The 19,965-nt window shown below is 41.7% G+C and overlaps 1 protein-coding gene across 1 annotated transcript in view; it reads left to right on the top strand.

Moving 5' to 3' along the window:
• The first annotated feature begins 17,039 nt into the window (after window positions 1-17,039).
• INPP5F (inositol polyphosphate-5-phosphatase F) overlaps window positions 17,040-19,965 on the top strand; it is a 61,854-nt gene continuing 58,928 nt past the window's right edge. The window contains exon 1 of the mRNA XM_060241516.1: window positions 17,040-17,291. Coding sequence (XP_060097499.1) covers window positions 17,195-17,291 — 97 coding nt within the window. The 5' untranslated portion in view covers window positions 17,040-17,194. The remainder of the gene's footprint in view (window positions 17,292-19,965) is intronic.

Genomic DNA, 19,965 nt, shown 5'->3' with positions numbered 1-19,965 from the left:
GGTGTGTACACACAAACACACATTGTCAACTATCACAGTTTGAAATGCCAGTGTCAGTGGGTTCTACCATGCATTCTGTACACTCAATGTGTTTCCTCATATTACAAGATTTTGTGATTATTCCCCATTTTTCACAGTGGCTGGTAACACTGCAGAGAATACCCTAGAGCTAGGCATAATGGAAAAGGCAGCTTTGCAGCTGCTTGTCAATTTGTTTAAAAAATGTGGTCAGTTTCAACATTGTGTTTCCCCCTTTGCCTGTGTTCCTTTCTGTTCCCTTTCATTCAACAAACTAATACTAAAATGTACGCACAAAACGTGAACTGCAAGGATTTAAAGAAGCTTGCTGAACACCAGAGGTTTACAAGATTATGCATGGGACAGAAATGGCAGAGAAAGAAGTACTTTTCTCCCTTTCTCACAATATGCGAACTTGTGGACATTCAATGAAATTGCTGAGCAGTCGGGTTAAAACTGATAAAAGGAAGTACTTCTTCACCCAAAGGGTGATTAACACGTGGAATTCACTACCACAAGAGGTGGTGGCGGCTACAAGCTTAGACAGCTTCAAGAGGGAATTGGATAAGCATATGGAGCAGAGGTCCATCAGTGGCTACTAGCCACAGAGTATTGTTGGAACTCTCTGTCTGGGGCAGTGATGTTCTGTATTCTTGGTGGTTGGGGGGGGCACAGTGGGATGGTTTCCAGCCCCACTGGTGGACCTTCTGATGGCACTTGGGTTTTTTGGCCACTGTGTGACACAGAGTGTTGTACTGGATGGCCCATTGGCCTGATCCATCATGGCTTCTCTTATGTTTTACTACTGCATGAGTGCAGTAGGGCAATTGCTTAAAAAAGGCTTTAGACACCATCACCCCCACACATCACAAATGACATTCTACTGCCCCCCCCCCCAATTGTAGCTGCAGAATAAATAAATCAGAGGGAAAAGAATGGTGGTGCGTAAGGCACAGAATCCTAAGTGAAGATTAAAGGTTTACTGCTCTGAAAATCTGCAGTAAGATGTACATGTGTAATGGGGCCATCATGGGAAAGGCCCCATGTGTTCTTTTGTTGGTCCAGTGCAGGGCTGAAGTTTTCTGACACTGGGAAGTATGCTAGCTTTGACAACACAGCAAAGAGAATCTTACAAGAAAGAGCATGTTCTGGAACTTCACCAAACCTCTGTAAGTAGGATTGCCAGAGTTCTTTTACTGCCCTGCTCCACCTGTGCCTTTAAAAGTAGACATGCAGATAAATAGCAAGTCAAACTGGCCTGTAAAATGATTGGGGCAGATTTGCCTAATTAATTTCTGTGGATCAAGCTCCTGTTACAGATGCAGGAGCAAAGCCAGTAACAAAAAAAAAAAAAAGCCAATCCTGTTGCAACTATGCAGCACAACTTGCACATGCTGTTGTCCATAGCCCTGCTTCAACAAAAGGGAAGTAAGGCTACAAACTGGTCAAATATAACAGGATTTAACTCAATCAAAGGAGGTATCTGTACAAAAGTAAGTCTGAAATAGGATTTTTTTTTTAAATGGATTGTGCTTGCATGCCCTTAATAATTTTATGACACATACACAGGAATTTAACAGCAGCATTTTTCCCATACAGAATCCAGAGAGTAGGTACAAGCCCTTAGCAGCAGCCTCATCCATGGACATTTAGCAAGTGAAGCTTTTTCAGGCATTTGGGAAAAACTTGTTTGATTTCTGCAAGGCAGTCTTCAGATTCATGACAAGCTTTAAAAGGCTGACAACCTTATTCCCATAGAGGATTGTTTCCTACTGTAAGGTGAAGTATAATTTTCTTTCTGAATTAAAGCTGGAGAAACATGACACAGAAGAAGAAAGTGACAATTCAACCCATATCTCATTTGATTTATGCTACCATCAATTGAAACTACAGAGGAAGATTAGAGGCCCTTCTAGGCATCTCACAGGAAATCTACTTCAAAGGCCCATTCAGGTTGCTGTCAAGCAATGAGATAGATGCCAATCCCACACCCAGCCTTGAATTGAATGCAAGCATGGATATTGTTCTGGGTATTTAATATTTTAAAAGGAAGTAACACAAATTCTTTAGAGATGCTTCAAAGATATGGTTCACAGCTAAAACCTAAATGCCTGGCAATACTTTTAGCAAATCTCTTTCCCATCTATGTGACTGTCAACTGGAATAGCTCTGAATGTTACTTTTTGAAGGTGGGTGATTATTTGAAAAGTATTTTTAAAGTGCTATTTTCTTTTACAGATCTCAAAAGAACAACTACAGAAATAGTTTTGCAGCAGAAAAAGGACAAGGGAGCTATCCCTTGATCAGTATGTACTTATCTTTAAAATGGAGATGGACACCTGTCCTTCTCAAGTGATTGAACCAGAAAGCCAATAAGGTGGCTCAATACTCAATTAAAGAGATGGTGATAGGTGATCTCAGGTGAGTGTCAAAGGTGCAGCAACACGTAGTATCACTGTTTCACTGCAATAGCATTCTTTGTAATGATCTTAGAGGAGGGTTCTTCTATCACTGGTTGATATATACCTCCTGACTTGCGAATTGCTTTCTGTATTCTGTTCTTGAACCCCACAGCAACAAAGGATGGGTCAAGAAGTGGATGGAAGTCTTTCGTTACAGGAGAACTGAATGCTCCAGCTCAGTATTCTTCCACACTCTAGATTTGAGTAATTTTGAAATCTTATCACAGCATTGGCAAATGCCAGTATGTCTTTATTTGCAAATATTTACAAGAGTTATACAATACCTATACACACACACACACATATGCTGCTGTGCTTGCAAATGCTTAGTGTGCCACAAAAGAAGCCTAGCTCATGGGTGGATTATGAATCCTGAGTCCTAACCCCTTCCCCATTTGATGAGCAACAACTAGCACATTTCTCCTTTATTGAGATTAATTCTCAACAGTATCATGATCCATGGTTCCCCATAGCTGCCAGATTTCTTGTATGTGGACCATAAATTTCTTCTTACCCACCACATAATAAAGAACACAGGCTTTTACCTGTTTATGGGCTTTGCATTTCAATAAACAAGAGCACAGTTTCTGGGATGAAGAGCCAGAAATACCAAGTAACTTGCCAGAAGTAAGAGAAATGACTATGTTTGGCTTAGCCATGCCCACTTGGGCAGAAATCACATTCATGTCTTCACAATATATTACATTCTAGAGTGGGCAAGGCTATATCTTGGGCTGCCTTTCCTGCTATAAAATAATCCTTTACCACCCTCCACAAATAATAGCTTATAAAAATATTTGTGAAAGATATTCCTTGTGTTGGTCAACTGCCCAAAAGTCTTCAGCACTGAAAAATTACAAATCAATATAAATAAATGTTTTGACATGTTTCACCATTCAGAGAGAGCCAATTTAGTGTAGTGGTTAAGTGTGTAGACTCTTATTTGGGAGAACTGGGTTTGATTCCCCACTCCTCCACTTACAGCTGGTGGAATGGCCTTGGGTTAGCCATAGCTATCACAGGAGTTGTCCTTGAAAGGGCAGCTGCTGTGAGAAGCTCTCAGCCCCACCCACCTCACAGGTGTGAGAATAATACCCCTATTTCCAGAACATCGTAGTCACCCGTTTGGTTGCCAGGGTGCCTGGAGACTCAACTCACACACATCTACCAGGAGAATGTGGGTTTTGTCTTCCAGACTGGAAGGGACGTATGAGTATTAACAGCCACAATGTTGCAGCAGCACTCCGTGTCTCTCGAGGAGGGCTGACCAGGAGAACAGATGGTTTCCAGTCGCTCCGTGCGATCCCCATCTCGGCCACAGAAGCGGGAGAAGGTGCGCCGCCAGGAACTATCCAGGCAAGCGGTTTCCAGCCTCGACCATAGAATCCATCTTGAGAGGCTAACCCCACCAGCAGCTATCTTCCTGCAGTGCCAGACTTCATAACAGCGAAGCGGGAGGCTCACGTACTCAACAGATGTTACCTATGCATAAAGCCATCAAGCTTATCTTAGGCGTGGATCCTGTCAGACCACCTAAGCCTTTGTCCAACGGAACTCAAGACAAAGACTGGTGCCAATAGAAGATCGAAGAGGAGGAAGAACATCTTCACCCAGAGCCTAGGTAGCAATTTGGCCATCAATTGTCACCTTTTTAGATAAGTTTGATAGACTTAAGTACCCCCCACCTTAATAATTTTTCCCATTCTTTCCCTTAATGGTCATCCTGGAGCCTCCCCCTTGGCCCATTGTTACCTAGAAGTCCAATCAGGTAACGAAGGCCAAGTCTGCTCATTGGCTAGCTATGAGCATCCAATCAGGTAACTAAGGCCAAGTCTGCTCATTGGCTAGCTATGAGCATCCAATCAGGGACCGCCAATTAACTGGCTATTGGCTACTGCATAAGTCCAGCCCTTATGGTCATTGCAGAGCCTCCCCTTTTTCTGAGGTCATGTACCAGCTGACCACCTGTCATCTGCCCCTGTACCTCCCATCCCCTAAGGGCTCAAGGTAGTCCTTATAACTTGTGACCCAGCTCCCCACAGGTGTGCATCTAGCAGTACCCTAGTTCCGCTGTCTAGATACATCCCCGATTCCTGATCAGCTGAGGGTCCCCTCCCCCTAGTCCTCATTCATCGCCATTGGAGCCTTCCTTGAAGACTACGATTGGTAAATATCACCCTGTTTGTCCATCCTTGTGTTGTCTCTGCATCTCTCTCTATTTTTCTTAGGACTGTATGTATGTTTTATGAGTTTATGTGTGTTCTATATTTTTCTACAATAAATTTTTAATTGTTTTTACTTAATCAGTGTCCTTGGCAATTTTACGCAATAATTTCTGGACGTGTATCCTGTATACATAGATTCAAGATCCTTTTTAAGCCAGGTGCCCACCTGTCAATTCCTCAACCTCGTTTTGAGGGCATTTTGGCTTACACAGGGTGACTGTTTTGGGAGGAGAAGATATAGGAGATTGTTAGCCGCTCTGAGTCTCTGATTCAGATAGAAGGATGGGGTATAAAACAGCAGTCTTCATTAAAAATGTGGGAAATTACAATGTCTACAGATTGCTGTATTTTTATGTAAAAGTATTCGGAAGAAAGTCTCACTAACTTGCTTCTGAGTAAAAAGCATAGGATTAATTGTGGCAGTGGTTTACTGAGGACTCCTTGCAGAAATCCCTTGGCACCTGTCGCATCAACCATCACCAGTGGTCTGACCTAGCCTCGGATCGCAAAGCATGGAGGCACACCATCCACCAGGCTGTTTCTTCTTTTGAGAACGCACGCATAGCTGGTCTTGAGGACAAAAGGAGATTGAGGAAGAATCGCACTGCTACAGCACCAACCCTAAATCAGACTTTTCCCTGCAGCCACTGTGGCCGGACCTGCCTGTCCCGCATTGGTCTTGTCAGCCACCAGCGAGCCTGCAGCAGACGTGGACTATTGCACCCTTCTTAAATCTTCGTTCGCGAAGCCAAGCCGAGAGAGAGAGGGGGTTTACTGAGTAAAAATTCACTAAAAAGTGTCACTAGTGAGAAGATAATTCAGGATTTTAAATAAAAATGGTAAGTATACATGGCACAGTGATATTGCCTACAAAACTTTAAAAATCAGAAATAATAGTTTTCATTGAGAGACAGTTTCTTGTGTGTGTGTTAAAATACTGAGCCTGTAACTAGTGTTTGTTTGTTGCTTGGGCAGTTCTGGCTGGAATCAATTAGTAACCAGAAGAGAACACAAGGTAACATCTCTTAAAAAGAACACAAGCAGAAATTTCTTATTTTTGTACAGTGGTTTCTTCCAATACCAACAACATTCATAGCAGCCTATTCATACATAGTCCAGATGTTAACATTGTTCTCTCTTAAACTCTAACAGTGGCTTCGTATCCAGCTCCATATTTAACACAAACTCCTTGTTTCCAATTTCAGTGCCCCAACCCTTTTAGCCCAGTGATACCCACTCTGCAGTTTGTGGAAAGCCACATTTGCAATTATCAATAACCAAAACAGCCACATTACTACTGAATGTTCAGTGTGCCAACTCACCAAACACACATATGCAATATCTCTCTCCTTATTGCTGTTGAACCTTAGCCAGCCCTTGTCCATGAGAAGGGTTTCCCCCTTTTTCTTCCCATTAGGGTTGCCAGCTGTGGGTTGGGAAAAACCTGGAGATTTAGGGGGTAGAGTCTGAGGAGGGTAAAGTTTGGAGAGGGGAGGTACTTTAATTGGTATAATTCCAGAGTCCAACTTTTGAAGCAGCCATTTTCTCCAGGTGAGGTGCTCTCTGTTCACCTTGAGATCGCTTGTAATCCCAGATCTCAAGCCACGACCTGGAGACTGGCAACCCTACTTCCTATTATCTCCTCAGAATGAGGCTCAGCAGAGAAAGTCACATTACCATGGGAGATCAAGCTTGGCATGGAGGGGTGGGGGGGAGAACCATTGTCAACCCACTGTGGCCAGCTCTTTCTGCTTCCAGTAGTGGCCTAGGCGCTGTAATGAGAATGCAGAGGCTGTTAGGAAGGGTGTGTGTATGTGTGTGTGGAATTCCCTTTCTTTCCATCCCTGACATGGGTCCTGAAGCTCACAATTTACTCAAACCACAGTACCTGCAGTGGCAGCTATTTCAAGGTGTGAACCACTTGCCAGCCATAAGCCTTATAGGGTAATGGCGCTGCTTACCTTGTTGGAATATGAGACAGGTGTTATATTGGGAATCAGTGCTCTGATACCTTTGTCTCTGCGTACTTCTCTTTTCCACTCTCAAAATGTTTAAGCTCCCTGGGGCAAGGATCTTACTTTTCTTCTTATGGTTAGGATCCAACCATCTTTTCCATTGGTGAAAAAGGGAGGCAAGTGTGACAAATCAAAGCCACATCCAGTCTTCAGGAGACTTTTATCAACCAATCACCACTCTCCAGTGAACTAGTTGATTGGGAGGGTGGGGGGGGGGAATGGTTGATGGAAGTAGACAGTTAAACTGCTGAATAGGGCTGGGTAACTAGAAAGAGTAAGATGGAGTTATGAAATCAGAACATATCTAAAAATTCCTCATGCCAAGGAGCGAATTAGAAGGGCTTTCCTTTGGATAAGGTAAAATCATAAACCCATTCTAACAAGTGTCAGTCTCTCAGTGAGATGCTTTGGCTGAAATCCAGGTTTGAAGGCCACACAGTTACTAAATTGTGAAATGAAACATTGTATTATCTCAATTTCAGTTCTATAGTTCTGAGGTCAATATAGGGTTGCAAGGTCCAATTAAAGAAATATCTGGGGACTTTGGGGGTGGAGTCAGGAGACATTGGGGTGGAGCCAGGAGCAAGGTTGTGATAAGCATGATTGAACTCCAAAGGGAGTTTTGGCCATCACATTTAAAGGGCTGCACACCTTTTAAATGCCTTCCCTCCATTGGAAATAATGGATAGGGGCACCTTCTTTTGGGGCTCATAGGAATTGGACCTCCTGTCCAATCTTTTTGAAACTTGGAGGGTGTTTTGAGGAGAGGCACTGGATGCTATGCAAAACATTTGGTGCCTCTACTTCAAAAAACAGCCTCTCAGAGCCCCAGATACTCACAGAACAATTCTCCATCATGCCCTATGGGCATCAGTCTCCATAGGAAATAATGGAGTGTCCAGACATTCCCCACCCCTGCTTTCTGATAACCCTGAAGGGCCTCCAAACTGGGGGATCCGCTGCCCCCACCTGGGGATTGGCAACCCTAGGTCAGTACTGGTGAACCACTAAGTTTTCTACCGCTGGTCAGTGAATCAAAATAAAACTTCTCCTACAGGAATAAGCCCTGTCTCAATTTACATTTAATCCACTCAGCACAGTATACCAAATTCAAAGAACCCTCAGATGTTTTGACTGTTCAATCAACAAACAAACCAGTCTGCTTTCATATCACATTACCACTTTTTCTGCAAATACAACACCTTAATACAACAGAAAAAGGCACAGAAACAATGCTGACATTTTGGCCCTTACTTCCCTCCCACCCTCAGGGAAGAAGTGTAATAGAGGGGTCCTCTTTTACTACCCCCGCCATCTCCAAAGGCTTTTGTCCTTTCCTACACAATTTAATGAAGGTGAGGTTAAGGGACCTGCTTCCTATGCAATGCATTTAAAAGCTAAAATAAGGCAGAAAGATTGCTGGAGGAAGGAGGGCGTGAATAGTACATGGCTTGCTTTCAACATTCCTTCTGTTTTACCAACCCACACATTTCCTGTCTGCCAGCAACTGCCAATAAATCGCTAATTCCTTCTAGCAATGCCAGGCCCATGAAATCTCTGTCTAAATGTCATTTCAAGGGCAACTGCGCTACCACAATTGGGGATTTTGGTAAGAGGTTAGCAGTGCAATGGACTTAAAATTGAGAAACTATGCATTATAAGGAAAAGTACCAAATTAGATCACTGAAGGCCCACATTAGTCCTGCACAGAATATGTGTGCTTGACATGTTTAGGAGCATGCTTCACATTAGATGCTAGTGACAATTCTGCTCAAGAAATGCAACCCTACAATAATCCTTTGATAACAATTACCATTTTAAAAGGGATCAGAAATAAATATTTAATCTTCAGATCTGTCTCAGTGGAAGGAGTGAAAACCCTCCACCTGTCCTTGCTCAGCAAGGAATAGAGGAAAACAGATTAGACAATTTTCTCTCTCCAGATAAGCAGGCTTTGAATTAGAATGATTCAATGATGAGAGAGAAGAGAAAGGGACCAATGACAAAAATAGCTAGAAATTGAACCGGGGTGGAGAGAGCAACACAGAAGCAAACATCTTCTTGACATTTCCTGCAGAAAGATATATGTTGTTAGAATGTATCCATCTCAGCAGCCAATGGAATAGCACAACTATAATAGCGCTGGCCTACATTGCAAAGACACTAAACTGCATTGTAAATAGACAAGGCTGGCACAAACAATTAATATGCGGGCTTCAAAAAAAAGTTAGACAACAGAAAACAAGACAGCTTTTTAGAGAAAGACTTAGCAGCTGCATTTTGAAACCTATGGTATAATAGCATCTACCAGTGCATGCCTATTTAAGTCCTATACTGTCAACTGTGGCTTTTCAAATACATAAAATTAGGACAAGGAAAAAAGCTATTTGTCCATATGGATTACTGCAAGCTTCTTTCTGAATAGCAAGAGGGAGCTTCATTAATACAAGACTAAATATAGCTTCTATAGATGGAAGATTCTCCTGGCCATTATCATGTTGAACAACCAATGTTTCACAAAGGAGAAAGTTTATCTATATGGAACCAGCCTTTATTATCCCGGGCAGTATGTGACCGTTGACCTGTTCATCCAAAACAAATGTCTGTCTGAATTTTTTTTCCCCTTATAGTATGCCTGTCAATAAATGACGTTACAAGGGGGGGGGAAACAAATTAAGGAGCATTTGACCTGGAAGATATTGTAGCCATGCAGTATTCTGTTCCAGTTAAGTCCTCTTCATGGATTGAAATTTATGTACACAGTATGTGAGTCGTCACTTAATATAAGCCAATGTGGTGTTTTCTCCCTCTCTCTTCAGTACTCCATTGCAAGGACAAATGTAAAAGGTCTGCCTTTTCTCACATGTTCTCAAATGTAAAAGGTCTGCCAGGTCGCCACTCATTTCAGAATGTGAAAATTTGTAAATGCTAATTCTTAAAATTATGTAACAAGACATTAACCACTGTTTCTAAGGAAATCTTGTTCCTAAATCCTAGAGTTTACCAGCCTTACTTGAAACTAGCTGTCTTTAAGACAGATGTTACATAGTAATGGAGAAGGATAATTTGACTTAGGGTTGCAGTCCCAGCCATAAAGTTCTATACATGACTAATTCATCTCCTCTGCACTTTCAAAAGACCAATCTGTATAATGTCAGTATAACAGCAGTGGTCTAAATTCTGGAGAATATAATATAAAATCCCCATGGCATTTTGATTCCATGGATGTTGCAATATTTTGTTGGAGTTTGTGGGCTCTGTGCTGCAGTTGGTCTGAGATATGGATTAAAGTCAAATTGTGCTAAACCTCTAAGGAAGATGAATAAAACATTAGTTTTTTTAAAGCACAATTATTTTTATACAAACACATATTTATGCATACTTTGCGAAATGTAGGATGAAATAGTTGACCACATGGTCAGCGCCCGTAGTAAAATTGCTCAAACTGACTATAAAGAATGTCATGGTAGAACTTGAAGCTGTGTTTCACTGGAATCATTGCAGAGACAATTATAAATAGGATTTGAATAACTGATATTGCAATTCCAGGAGACAGCAGAATAGAAAAGGAAGAACAGGAGAGGTTCACAAATACCAAGACCTACAAATAGAGTTAGTGTGCCTCTGGGAGAGAAGGAGATTACCATTGTGTCATCTTGTGCTCTTGGAGCAGGGTCTAGAAGTCTCAAGAAATACCTGCACATACTGGGAACTGAGAACTAGCTCAGTTCCAAAAAAATGTTGCTTGGAACACCAAGAATCCTGAGAAGATATATCTGCAGTTCCCAATAACTTGGCTGAATGTTGAATTGCAGAACACCATCTACCAGGCAAATGTCTGACTGTGACAATTCATAGTAATAATAAGAATAAGAAGGTGGTGCCTGGGGATGAAGTCTTCTGGGTCAGGGAGGCAGAATTTAGAAGAAGTCTGTTGATAGAGCTAAGATCAGCACTTTTTGCCAGATCCACAGAAGGCCGGGGTGCTCTCACTAAGTCATCAAGGTGACTGCTTGTTACAGCACAATGACAAGGCCCAACTGCTTCTAGCCTTATGTGTTTTGGGAACTGGTGTCCCTTTCTAGGCAGGCACAGTGGTCCATGCCCAGGAGGTAATGGCCCTGATAGAGGAAACTCAGAGCAAAAGATATATGTTTATTTATGCTATACAACTTTTGGTTAAAAAAAAAAAAACTCAGAAGGGAAAAATGCAAACCCCAAATACAAAGCTCTGTTCAGGCCATCTTTTTACTTGGAACTAGTTTTTTTGTGTGTGTGCCCTGAAGTCTAACTTTTCTGCTTGCATATCCATTTCCCAGTGGCAGATTTTTCTTTTTGATTTTAAAACCTGCAGCTTTATTTAATCTTAATGCATTACAACAATGCCAGAAACAAGAATGCAAAAATATAGTCAAAGAAGAACCAATAAATAAATATATATAAAACCACAATAACAAAAATAATTGAGCAAACATAGAAGTATAACCATCTTAAATGAGTAGAGGAAGAACATTAACAAGATTTATATAAAACCCCATAGCAAAATAATTATATAAACAAATAACAAATAGAAATAAAAAATAAAAAAATAATAGTAATAACAATAATAATGGAAGAAAAAAGAAAAAGGGAGAATATAAATAAATATATACACATATATAAACATATATACACACACATATATAAACATATACATACACATTCATATATATACATGAGAAATCAAATAAAAATAAAAATAGAATTAGTAATAATTAAAAACAAATAAATAAGAGACCCTGCACCCAGTAGTGGAGATCCCTAAGCCCAGGAAGGGAAAAAGATAAAAAGGGAGAAAAGAATAAATAAATAAATAAAATATTAAAGATATAACTAAGTGTGATAAACCCGATTTGATGGGAGAAGATCATGTCTAGACATAAAATCTGAAACTGGTGCCCAAATTTAATAAATTTATAATGAGGACCACTGTGGCATGAATGAGCATGCTCTGGGACTATTGAAATTTTCTGCATAACAAATTGGTCCCAGATTTTGTCAAACCAGGCCTGCCGAGTTGGAGGTGAAAACAATTTCCATGCTGATGCGATTGTGATATGAGCAGCAGCCAAAAGGATATGAATGAGATCTTTATGATGAGTGTTTAAAACTGAGTCATCCCATAAGTCCAAAAGCAAAAGTTCAGGAGACATTTGTAGGGATTGTGATGTAATCAAGTAAACTTGTTTTAAAACATCTACCCAAAACTGCTGGATAAGGGACATTCCCACCAGCAATGAAGATAAGTGCCCACAAAACCACAGTTTTTCCAACAATGCAGACTAAGGCTAGGATTTATCCGATGTAAAATTCTAGGGGAATAATTCCGCATGACATGATCTTAAAAAATTGCATTTTAACATTGAAAACTGAAGAAGAATTAATAGGGGAATTCCAAATGTTATACCATAATGTAAAAGGAATATTCCTTTTAAAATATTTCTCCCAAACCCTTTGATATTGTGATGGCAAAACATCCAAACCAATCAAAATTTTATAAAGTTTTGACAGTAAGCCTTTTATAAATATGGAGCATTTATCAAGAATCAATTAAAAACTTGTGAAAGGTCTATTAAAAGTCCCTATTCTCAGATGATGGTCAATCATGTTTTTAAGCTGAAAGTAATGAAACCAGGGGACAGTCTTACAAAGAAGTCCATCAAAATAAGATTTCGGCCTCATTCTGCCATTAAGTATTAGATCTGTCAGGTTTTATACATTTGTTCTTTTTGCCTTTATTTTTGGGTCTGTTGATTTTTTTCCATCCTTGTCTGGATTATTGGTTTACAGTTTGAATTTCGGTCGCACTCTTGGATTACAAATAGGGTAATCAGCCCTAGATTACAGATTTATACTTTGCAGCTTTTATACTTGGAATTTAATGGAAAGGCCTGGTGTTGATTTGGATTACAATTGAACTAGCTTTGCTTCATATAACAGACAATGGCTGCAGCTCCAGTGAACTGAACTGAATTGTTTTCTCTGTTGACTATCTACTGTGGTGAACTGAAAAGGGGTGTTTATTATTGTTTTTAGTACTGTTTTGACTAACACAAACTGTTGATAAGTTAGAAGGTTGTTTTTATTTTTGAACTGCTTTATAATAAAGAAGGAGGAAGAGGAGGAAGAGGGAGGAGGCTCTGGGGAAGAAAACCCAAATGAATCACAGAGATACCATACAAGGCAACACCTCAAAAAGGATAAGAAAGATAATGATAATCCAAATCCATAATGGCTTCAATAGTTTCAATTAATGTGAATTGACTTAATTCTCCTGTTAAAAGGAGGAAGATATTTAGATATTTGGCAAAATTGGAAATGGATATAATTTTACAAGAAACTTATATTCTAACGAAAGACCAACATTTTTTGAAAAACAAAAAATTGGGCAATTTATTCACAGCAACAGACAAGTATAAGAAGAAACGGGGTGCGGCAACATATATTAAAGATAAATTTAATCCGCAATTGCAATTTGCCTCTGAAGATAGAAGAATTTTATTGGTGGAAATTACAGTGGACAATAAAAAAAAAAATTACTTGCAAATATTTACACACCAAATGATCACCAAGAGAAATTTTTTCAAGACCTGCGTCTTAAATTATCAAATTTGGAATATGCAGAATATTGTTTAATAGGAGACCTTAATGCAGTTTCAGATAGACAACTGGATAAAGAAATGCACGAACAGATGAAAAGTAAAGGTCTTCAGTTACCAGCAAGTTTTTGGAAATTAGCAGAAGAAATGGATCTGGTAGATGTATGGAGAACAAGATATCCCAATTCTAAAGATTTTACTAAATCCAGCCACTAGGAGCTTTGCCATGCCCCCAGCAGCCCTCATTAATCCCTGGAGAAGCCCACACCACCCTTTCTCCACTTCTTAAATGATTCTGGGTGGAAGGTGACTTGCTGGCCTTTTGACTTGGGGGGGGGGAGGCCCACAAGAGCCCCAGGCAAGAGGCCTGCTTGGGCTGGCTGGATCTCTAGCCAGCCCAAGCAGGCGTCACTTGCCTGGGGCTCTCCCTTCTTGTGTTGGGTTGCTTTTGGCTAGAGTGTGTGGCATATGCTAATGAGTTATGCTAATGAGCTCTCCACCTATTTTTCTACAAAACGATCCCTGGTTATAATTGATATCAATAGTGATATTTCCATTTAGTGCATTCTGTCTTAAAAGTCTAACAAATCTGCATGCAAACTCTAGGATGATACACACATTTTGCACATCTTTATGTATGTAAAGTACCACATCTGTTTTATGGCATTTGCATCACTGTGGCGATTACAGTCATGCTGACATTAAACTGGCATAACTCAGGGAATATTCAGGCTGGCTATCTTGAAAACACTGCACTATTATTATCAAATACAGCATTTCTGGGAAGCAGTTAAACTGATGAAAAACACTGGTGCACAAGAATCAAATGTTTGCAAAAAAATAAAAATGCTGTTTCTCTTCTGTATATATCTGATTTTTAATGGCATATATATTGTTGCAAGTTTGACAGCTGTGTGATCAATTTGCTGTTCTACTAGTTTGATTAATTCACGCTAGAAAGAATTCTGAATGCTTCATATATCTTTGTTTGTAGCTTTTGGATTTCTTCAGAGAGCTTGTGATCTCAGACCACATAGCAAAATCCATTATTTTTCTTCATTTTATGCACATATGCCACTTGAAAATAAATAAGAGCAAGATCTGATGAGCTGCCACATTAGCTGAAGAATCATTTTAAATATGCAATTGCTTAAAAAAAATAAGTGCAAGTTTTACTGATGTTTACAAGCATCAGGTAGGTTTAGGAGTCTGTGTCCAAATGTGGCCTTCTGCATGATATAGATGTGACACTATAGAATATTTATGAGCTTGCAGCGAAATCAGAAACTTGTGCAGACCTTCATAATTAAAGCAAATTATTCTCCTCTATATAACTATAGTAAAAAGAACTCTGCTGAATCAGACCAGTAGTCCTTCTAGTCCAGCACTCTGTTTCACACAGAAGTCAGTCAGTGACCCTGGAATGCCAACAGGGCATAAAGGCCAAGACTTTCCCCAGATGTTGCTTCCTAGCACTGAGTTTCAAAGGTCAATATAGAAACTCCCTTTTACTCACCATGGCTAGTGGCCATTGATCGGCCTATCCTCCATCAACCTGTATAAGAACACAGAATTATAAAGCACTAATTGTATTCCTTCCAATAGCTATCAGGGTGGACTGGGAAATTATAAAGCCCCACGGGCAATCTAACTGAGCAGCCTCTGTGACATTTCAAGAGGTAGCTCAGCTACAATCTGGCCAGCAGCGCTGATAACTTGTATCTCGCAGTCTGTTGCCTATTCCCACTTCACCAACTGGTCATTGTTGCCACTGAAAAGCCCAAGCCACATTGCACCCGCAACACTGTACAGCTACTGGGCTTTTTTGCTCTGCTTGCTTCTGGCCACCAAGGCAACAGCTCACCAGGAAACCTTCCCTGTAATTTAAATGTGAATTCAATTTGTATGAAATTAGATATGGAGAATCTCTGTAGCAAGTCATACAACTTTCTCTAATTTAATGAAAATGATTCAACAACAACAACAAAAAGCTGCTACAGCACTTTAAATATTGTGGCTGGAGGTGGGGAGCAGTGAGGTCTTCTGTTTCGGATCAATGCAAATTTTGACTCGCAGTCTGTGGTTTTGCTCACTTCCTTGACTGCTCTGCTCTGCAGTCTTCAAGTCAACAGTTTTTTTCAATCTATAATTACATGGAATGTATTTCAAAATGCTTAATTCCATAATTACATGAATACATGTGATGTGAAATGTAGCTTGCGGCCAGGCTTATCTTCTTGGTATCTGTGTTGTATACACATGCACTTCAGTTTTTGTCATTGGTTTGTATGTATCACACTGTTGTAGTCTGGGTTGTGTTAGTTTGGTCTGTGAATGTCCAGAAAGCATGTGTGAATGCTTTTGTACAGTGGCACAAGGCCTATCAGCTTATGCCATTTATGTATTTTGCTGCCAAGTCATAGATTTGTGAAGAGAATAATTAGCCCCAAACGAGCCCAAACATATACTAAACCCATCGTCCACTATATTTTAATGTAATGGCAAACCAGAATGACGTATATATTTATGTTACATGTTAAAAGGTAAATTAGTTGGACAGGAAAAACTTCTGGGAAAGAAATGCCCTCATTTTGATCCAGGCTTATTAGCAATAGAATAACAGACATTCTCAAATTCTGACATGCTACTGTTTTATTGGTTTCCTACGCTACTGAAACTCAGATCAAAGGTTTTCTGAATATGTTAATTTTACTATGCTGCTATTGGGATTTTAACTTTGTACCACTTGCATTCTAAACCCCTTCAGCTATTTGTAGCTCTGCTTACTGTACCTCATTCCTTCTCTGAAGAAGTGTGCATGCGCACAAAAGCTTACATTCTGAATAAAACTTTGTTGGTCTTAAAGGTTCTGCTTGACTCCTGCTTTGTTCTATCCATAGATAAGAGTTGCCAACCTCCTGGCAGTACTGGGGATCCTCTTGACAGATGTCACATATTTATCTCTTTTTAAACTTAAAACGTTGATTCCACCTCCACTTTGGAAACAGCTGCTTTGGAATGTGGAATGCATGACATTATGTTGTACCCGACCGAGGTCCCTCCTCTCCCTAAACCCCAAGTTCCAACCTCCAGGTATTTTCTAAAGTGAGGTTGGTAACTCTATCCACAGAGAAAAATCATCTGACATTTTCTTTAACTGGGTTGAAGGGCAGCCTGGAATCAAAAGCAGATATATGATTTTGAAATACCTGCACCTGTTCATGAAGAACATTACGCATTGCCTTTTCAATAGGAAAACGTGTTAAGGTCCTCGGACTGAAGGTGTTTTTCCAGTTCTGACTCTTTTCGCTAGAGTAACTCTACAAAAACTGCCTCCAAAAAGCTCCTTACAGACTAAGCAAGACGAAGAGCCCCTAATAATATTGGAAGGGAAGGGGGAAGAGTGGATGATTGATGGGCTATCGTCACAGCAGTACGAAAACGCGAAACTTCTCACTCCGCCAGACCTCCTCGGCGTCACCCCTCCGCCGCACGACAGTTGCGAAGGCAGGCCTCTAGAGGCACGCTATCCCTTTAAAAAAAAGAAGGCCTGGCGGATGAAGCCACGTGACCAGTGTGCCGGAACCCGCCGACTCCGCCGAAGCACCAACAGGAGCGGCGATAGCGTCAATAGAGGCGGGGAGGAAAGGAGAGAAAAAAGGTGGGTAGAGGTCGCGCGCTGGCTATGCGCGTTCCCGCCACTCTCCCAGAAGCAGCGGCAGTAGTAGTCTTCGGCGGCGGCGCTGCTGCTGCGCCGGTGGCGGGGAGAGCGCAACGTCCCTTCTGTGGCTGAGGCGCGGTCCTCGCTCCGGCGCCACCTCTTTCCCTGGGCCACCATGGAGCTCTTCCAAGCCAAGGACCACTACATCCTCCAGCAGGGTGAACGGGCGCTCTGGTGTAACCGCGTCGACGGCAGTTTCCAGCTCCGTCCCGGTGAGTGAGTCAGGCCGGTGGGGAGGGAACGCCTGAGGGAGGTTGTGGGCTCGGTGAGGGAGGGATACATCGCCTGGAGGACGAGGAGGAGACGGGGATCCTTTCCCGGGGAGGTGGGAAGAGAGAGGGACATTTTCTCTCTTCAGGTGATTCTGAGGGGTGGCCTGACTTGGGCGGTTGCGGCGGGAGGGGGCGCACCTGTGCCGGGGCTGGCTGAGGAGGATGTGGGGCGCTGGCGCAGGTGGGAGGGGAGAGTGGCTGGAGCAGCCCGGGATAGGCTCAGGTGGGCAGGCGAAAGGTGAGGGCTTGAGAGGAGTCTGCTTCTTGCGTGGCTGGTCGTAGGCTGAAAGGGAAGAGGAAGTGGCTGGGCAAGTGCTAGGAAGCAGGTTCTTCGAAGCAAAGGAAAGGCCTGGGATGGGCTGGTGCTTCGTGTGTTGGCGCGGTGGGGGCATTTAGGGACAACGAGGCTGTAAGATTTGGGCTGTTGGCTGGGTCATGCAGTGGCTTCAAAGTGGTTGAGGGATTTTAAAGCCTAACAACGTATTCCAGGATAGGATGTTTTTGGAGTTGGAGTGCATTTCATCAGATGTTGTTGTTACAGTGTTTTCTTATGCAGAGTGTGATTCTACTCTAAGTCCATCGATTAGATTTGAGTGATCAACACAAGAGAAATTCTGAGATTATGCGAGTTTGGATTTTGGGGCAGACATTATATCAAACTGTGGCTCAGGAGCCATATGTGGCTCTTTCACGTGTATTGTGTGGCTCTTGCTGGCCGGCCTGGAGTAGGCGTTTGTCTCTTTAAATTACTTTTCCAACTGGCAGCTTGGAGAATGCATTTAAATTTAAAGTAGTTTTCTTTCCACCTCTCTCTGCCTTCCTTGTGGCTCTCAAACATCTGATGTTCATGACTTGTGGCTCTCAAACATCTGACATATATTGTATGTGGCGCTTAAGTTACTCAAGTCTGGCCACTTCTGCATGATACTGACAAGTCCTAATAGTTTAGTTAACAGCATCCTATGCTCATTGATTCAAACCCAAGTATGCCTTTGGTGGTGGAAAGTGCTGTTAGAATGGTAGGGGGTTAGGAGGTTTAGAATGAAAGGAGGTTTTCCCAGGGTGGGGCTCTCCATTGCACTCTGGGTGTGCTGGTCTCTGCAATTTCTCCAAATGCGGGAAACTGGACTGCATAATTTGTGGAGTAATTCATCGGGTCATATTGTTAGTGAGCTGTTGGGGGCATTGCTGCACTTGCTGGCATAATGCATAAGGTTTACACTGTAGGAAGCACTACTCTCTTCGTACAGGTAATGTGTTGCTTTGCATGCCATTTTGTTTCATTCTTTTCTGGATGTTTTCTGTGACTTGCCATGTAGGTTATAAGCGATTAACATGAATTGTATGCAGGTACTCTGAGCCACATGGTGCAGAGTGGTAAAGCTGCAGTATTGCAGTCCTAAGCTCTGCTCACAGTCACAACCTGAGTTCAGTCCTGGCAGAAGCTGGGTTCAGGTAGCTGTCTTGAGGTTGACTCAGCCTTCCATCCTTCCAAGGTTGGTAAAATGAGTACCCAGCTTGCTGGGGGGAAAGTGTAGATGACTGGGGAAAGCAGCGGCAAACCACCCCATAAAAAAAGTCTCAAATGACTGGTGCTTGCACAGGGGACTACCTTTACCATTTTTACTCTGTGCGGATTGAATTGGACTCTCAGATGCCTTTGAATGCACTTAGGTTGGAGCATCATCCCAAGCATGAGGCTCTCTAACACCTACCCCAATATTATATTATAGTTGGTTTTAACATAATAAAGTATTTTTGCAGCAGTTGTAGCCGTGTAATAGGAAAGAAGGTAGAGGTTCTGTTTCAGTAGAAAAATAGTCCAGTGGTAGGGTATGAGCTTTTGTGAATCATTGCTCACTTTTCTGGGTGCTACTGAACTCTTTTCTACTGCTACAGAAAGACTAACGTGGCTATTCATCTGTTCTGACTAAAGTGAACTTTTAGCCTGTACATGTTCTACATATAAGGGATGGATGAGTAAACTAGTTGGTGGGTGTGAGTTTATTCATGACATCTTTGGAGCAGGCAGTTTTACAGGGTTTGTTAAGTATATTAAAGCATACTGCTAGATCTGGATCTATTGCTAGATACTTTACTGCTAGATCAGGGGTGGCCAGACTTGATTCATGCAAGAGCCACATAGACTAGATGTCAGATGCCTGAGAACTGCAAGGTGAGAGGCAGGTTTGGGGAGTGGCCTGAAAGTGACATCACAACAAGGGGCAGGATTTCAGTGATAAATGCTACATCATAAGAAGGGATGGAGCTCATGAAGTGCCACTACCTGACTTTTGATCTGGAGGTGACATCACAGGACATGATATCACAAAGTGATGTCACATCCTAGCTAGATGCCACCCCACAGCAAGGATTGCTAGCTATATTTCAGTTACTACAACTTTCTAAACCTTTAAACTTTAAATAGTGGACTTGCAGCTGTCAAGTACTTTTGGTTATTGAGCGACGGAGAAAATGGGAGGGGAGAACTCCTCTTTTATCAGATTGTTGTTCTGCACCTTCCTCCCACCTCACCAGAAGGAAACAAGTGGAGGGGAAAAAAGAATCTGAAATATGTTTGCTGGAGGATTCTTCCTTTCACTTGCACACCCAG

Source organism: Heteronotia binoei, chromosome 6 (assembly GCF_032191835.1).
Source record: "Heteronotia binoei isolate CCM8104 ecotype False Entrance Well chromosome 6, APGP_CSIRO_Hbin_v1, whole genome shotgun sequence".
NCBI lineage: Eukaryota > Metazoa > Chordata > Lepidosauria > Squamata > Gekkonidae > Heteronotia > Heteronotia binoei.
The sequence above is the reverse complement of the archived record's forward strand: the minus strand, read 5'-3'. Positions and strand labels throughout refer to the sequence as shown.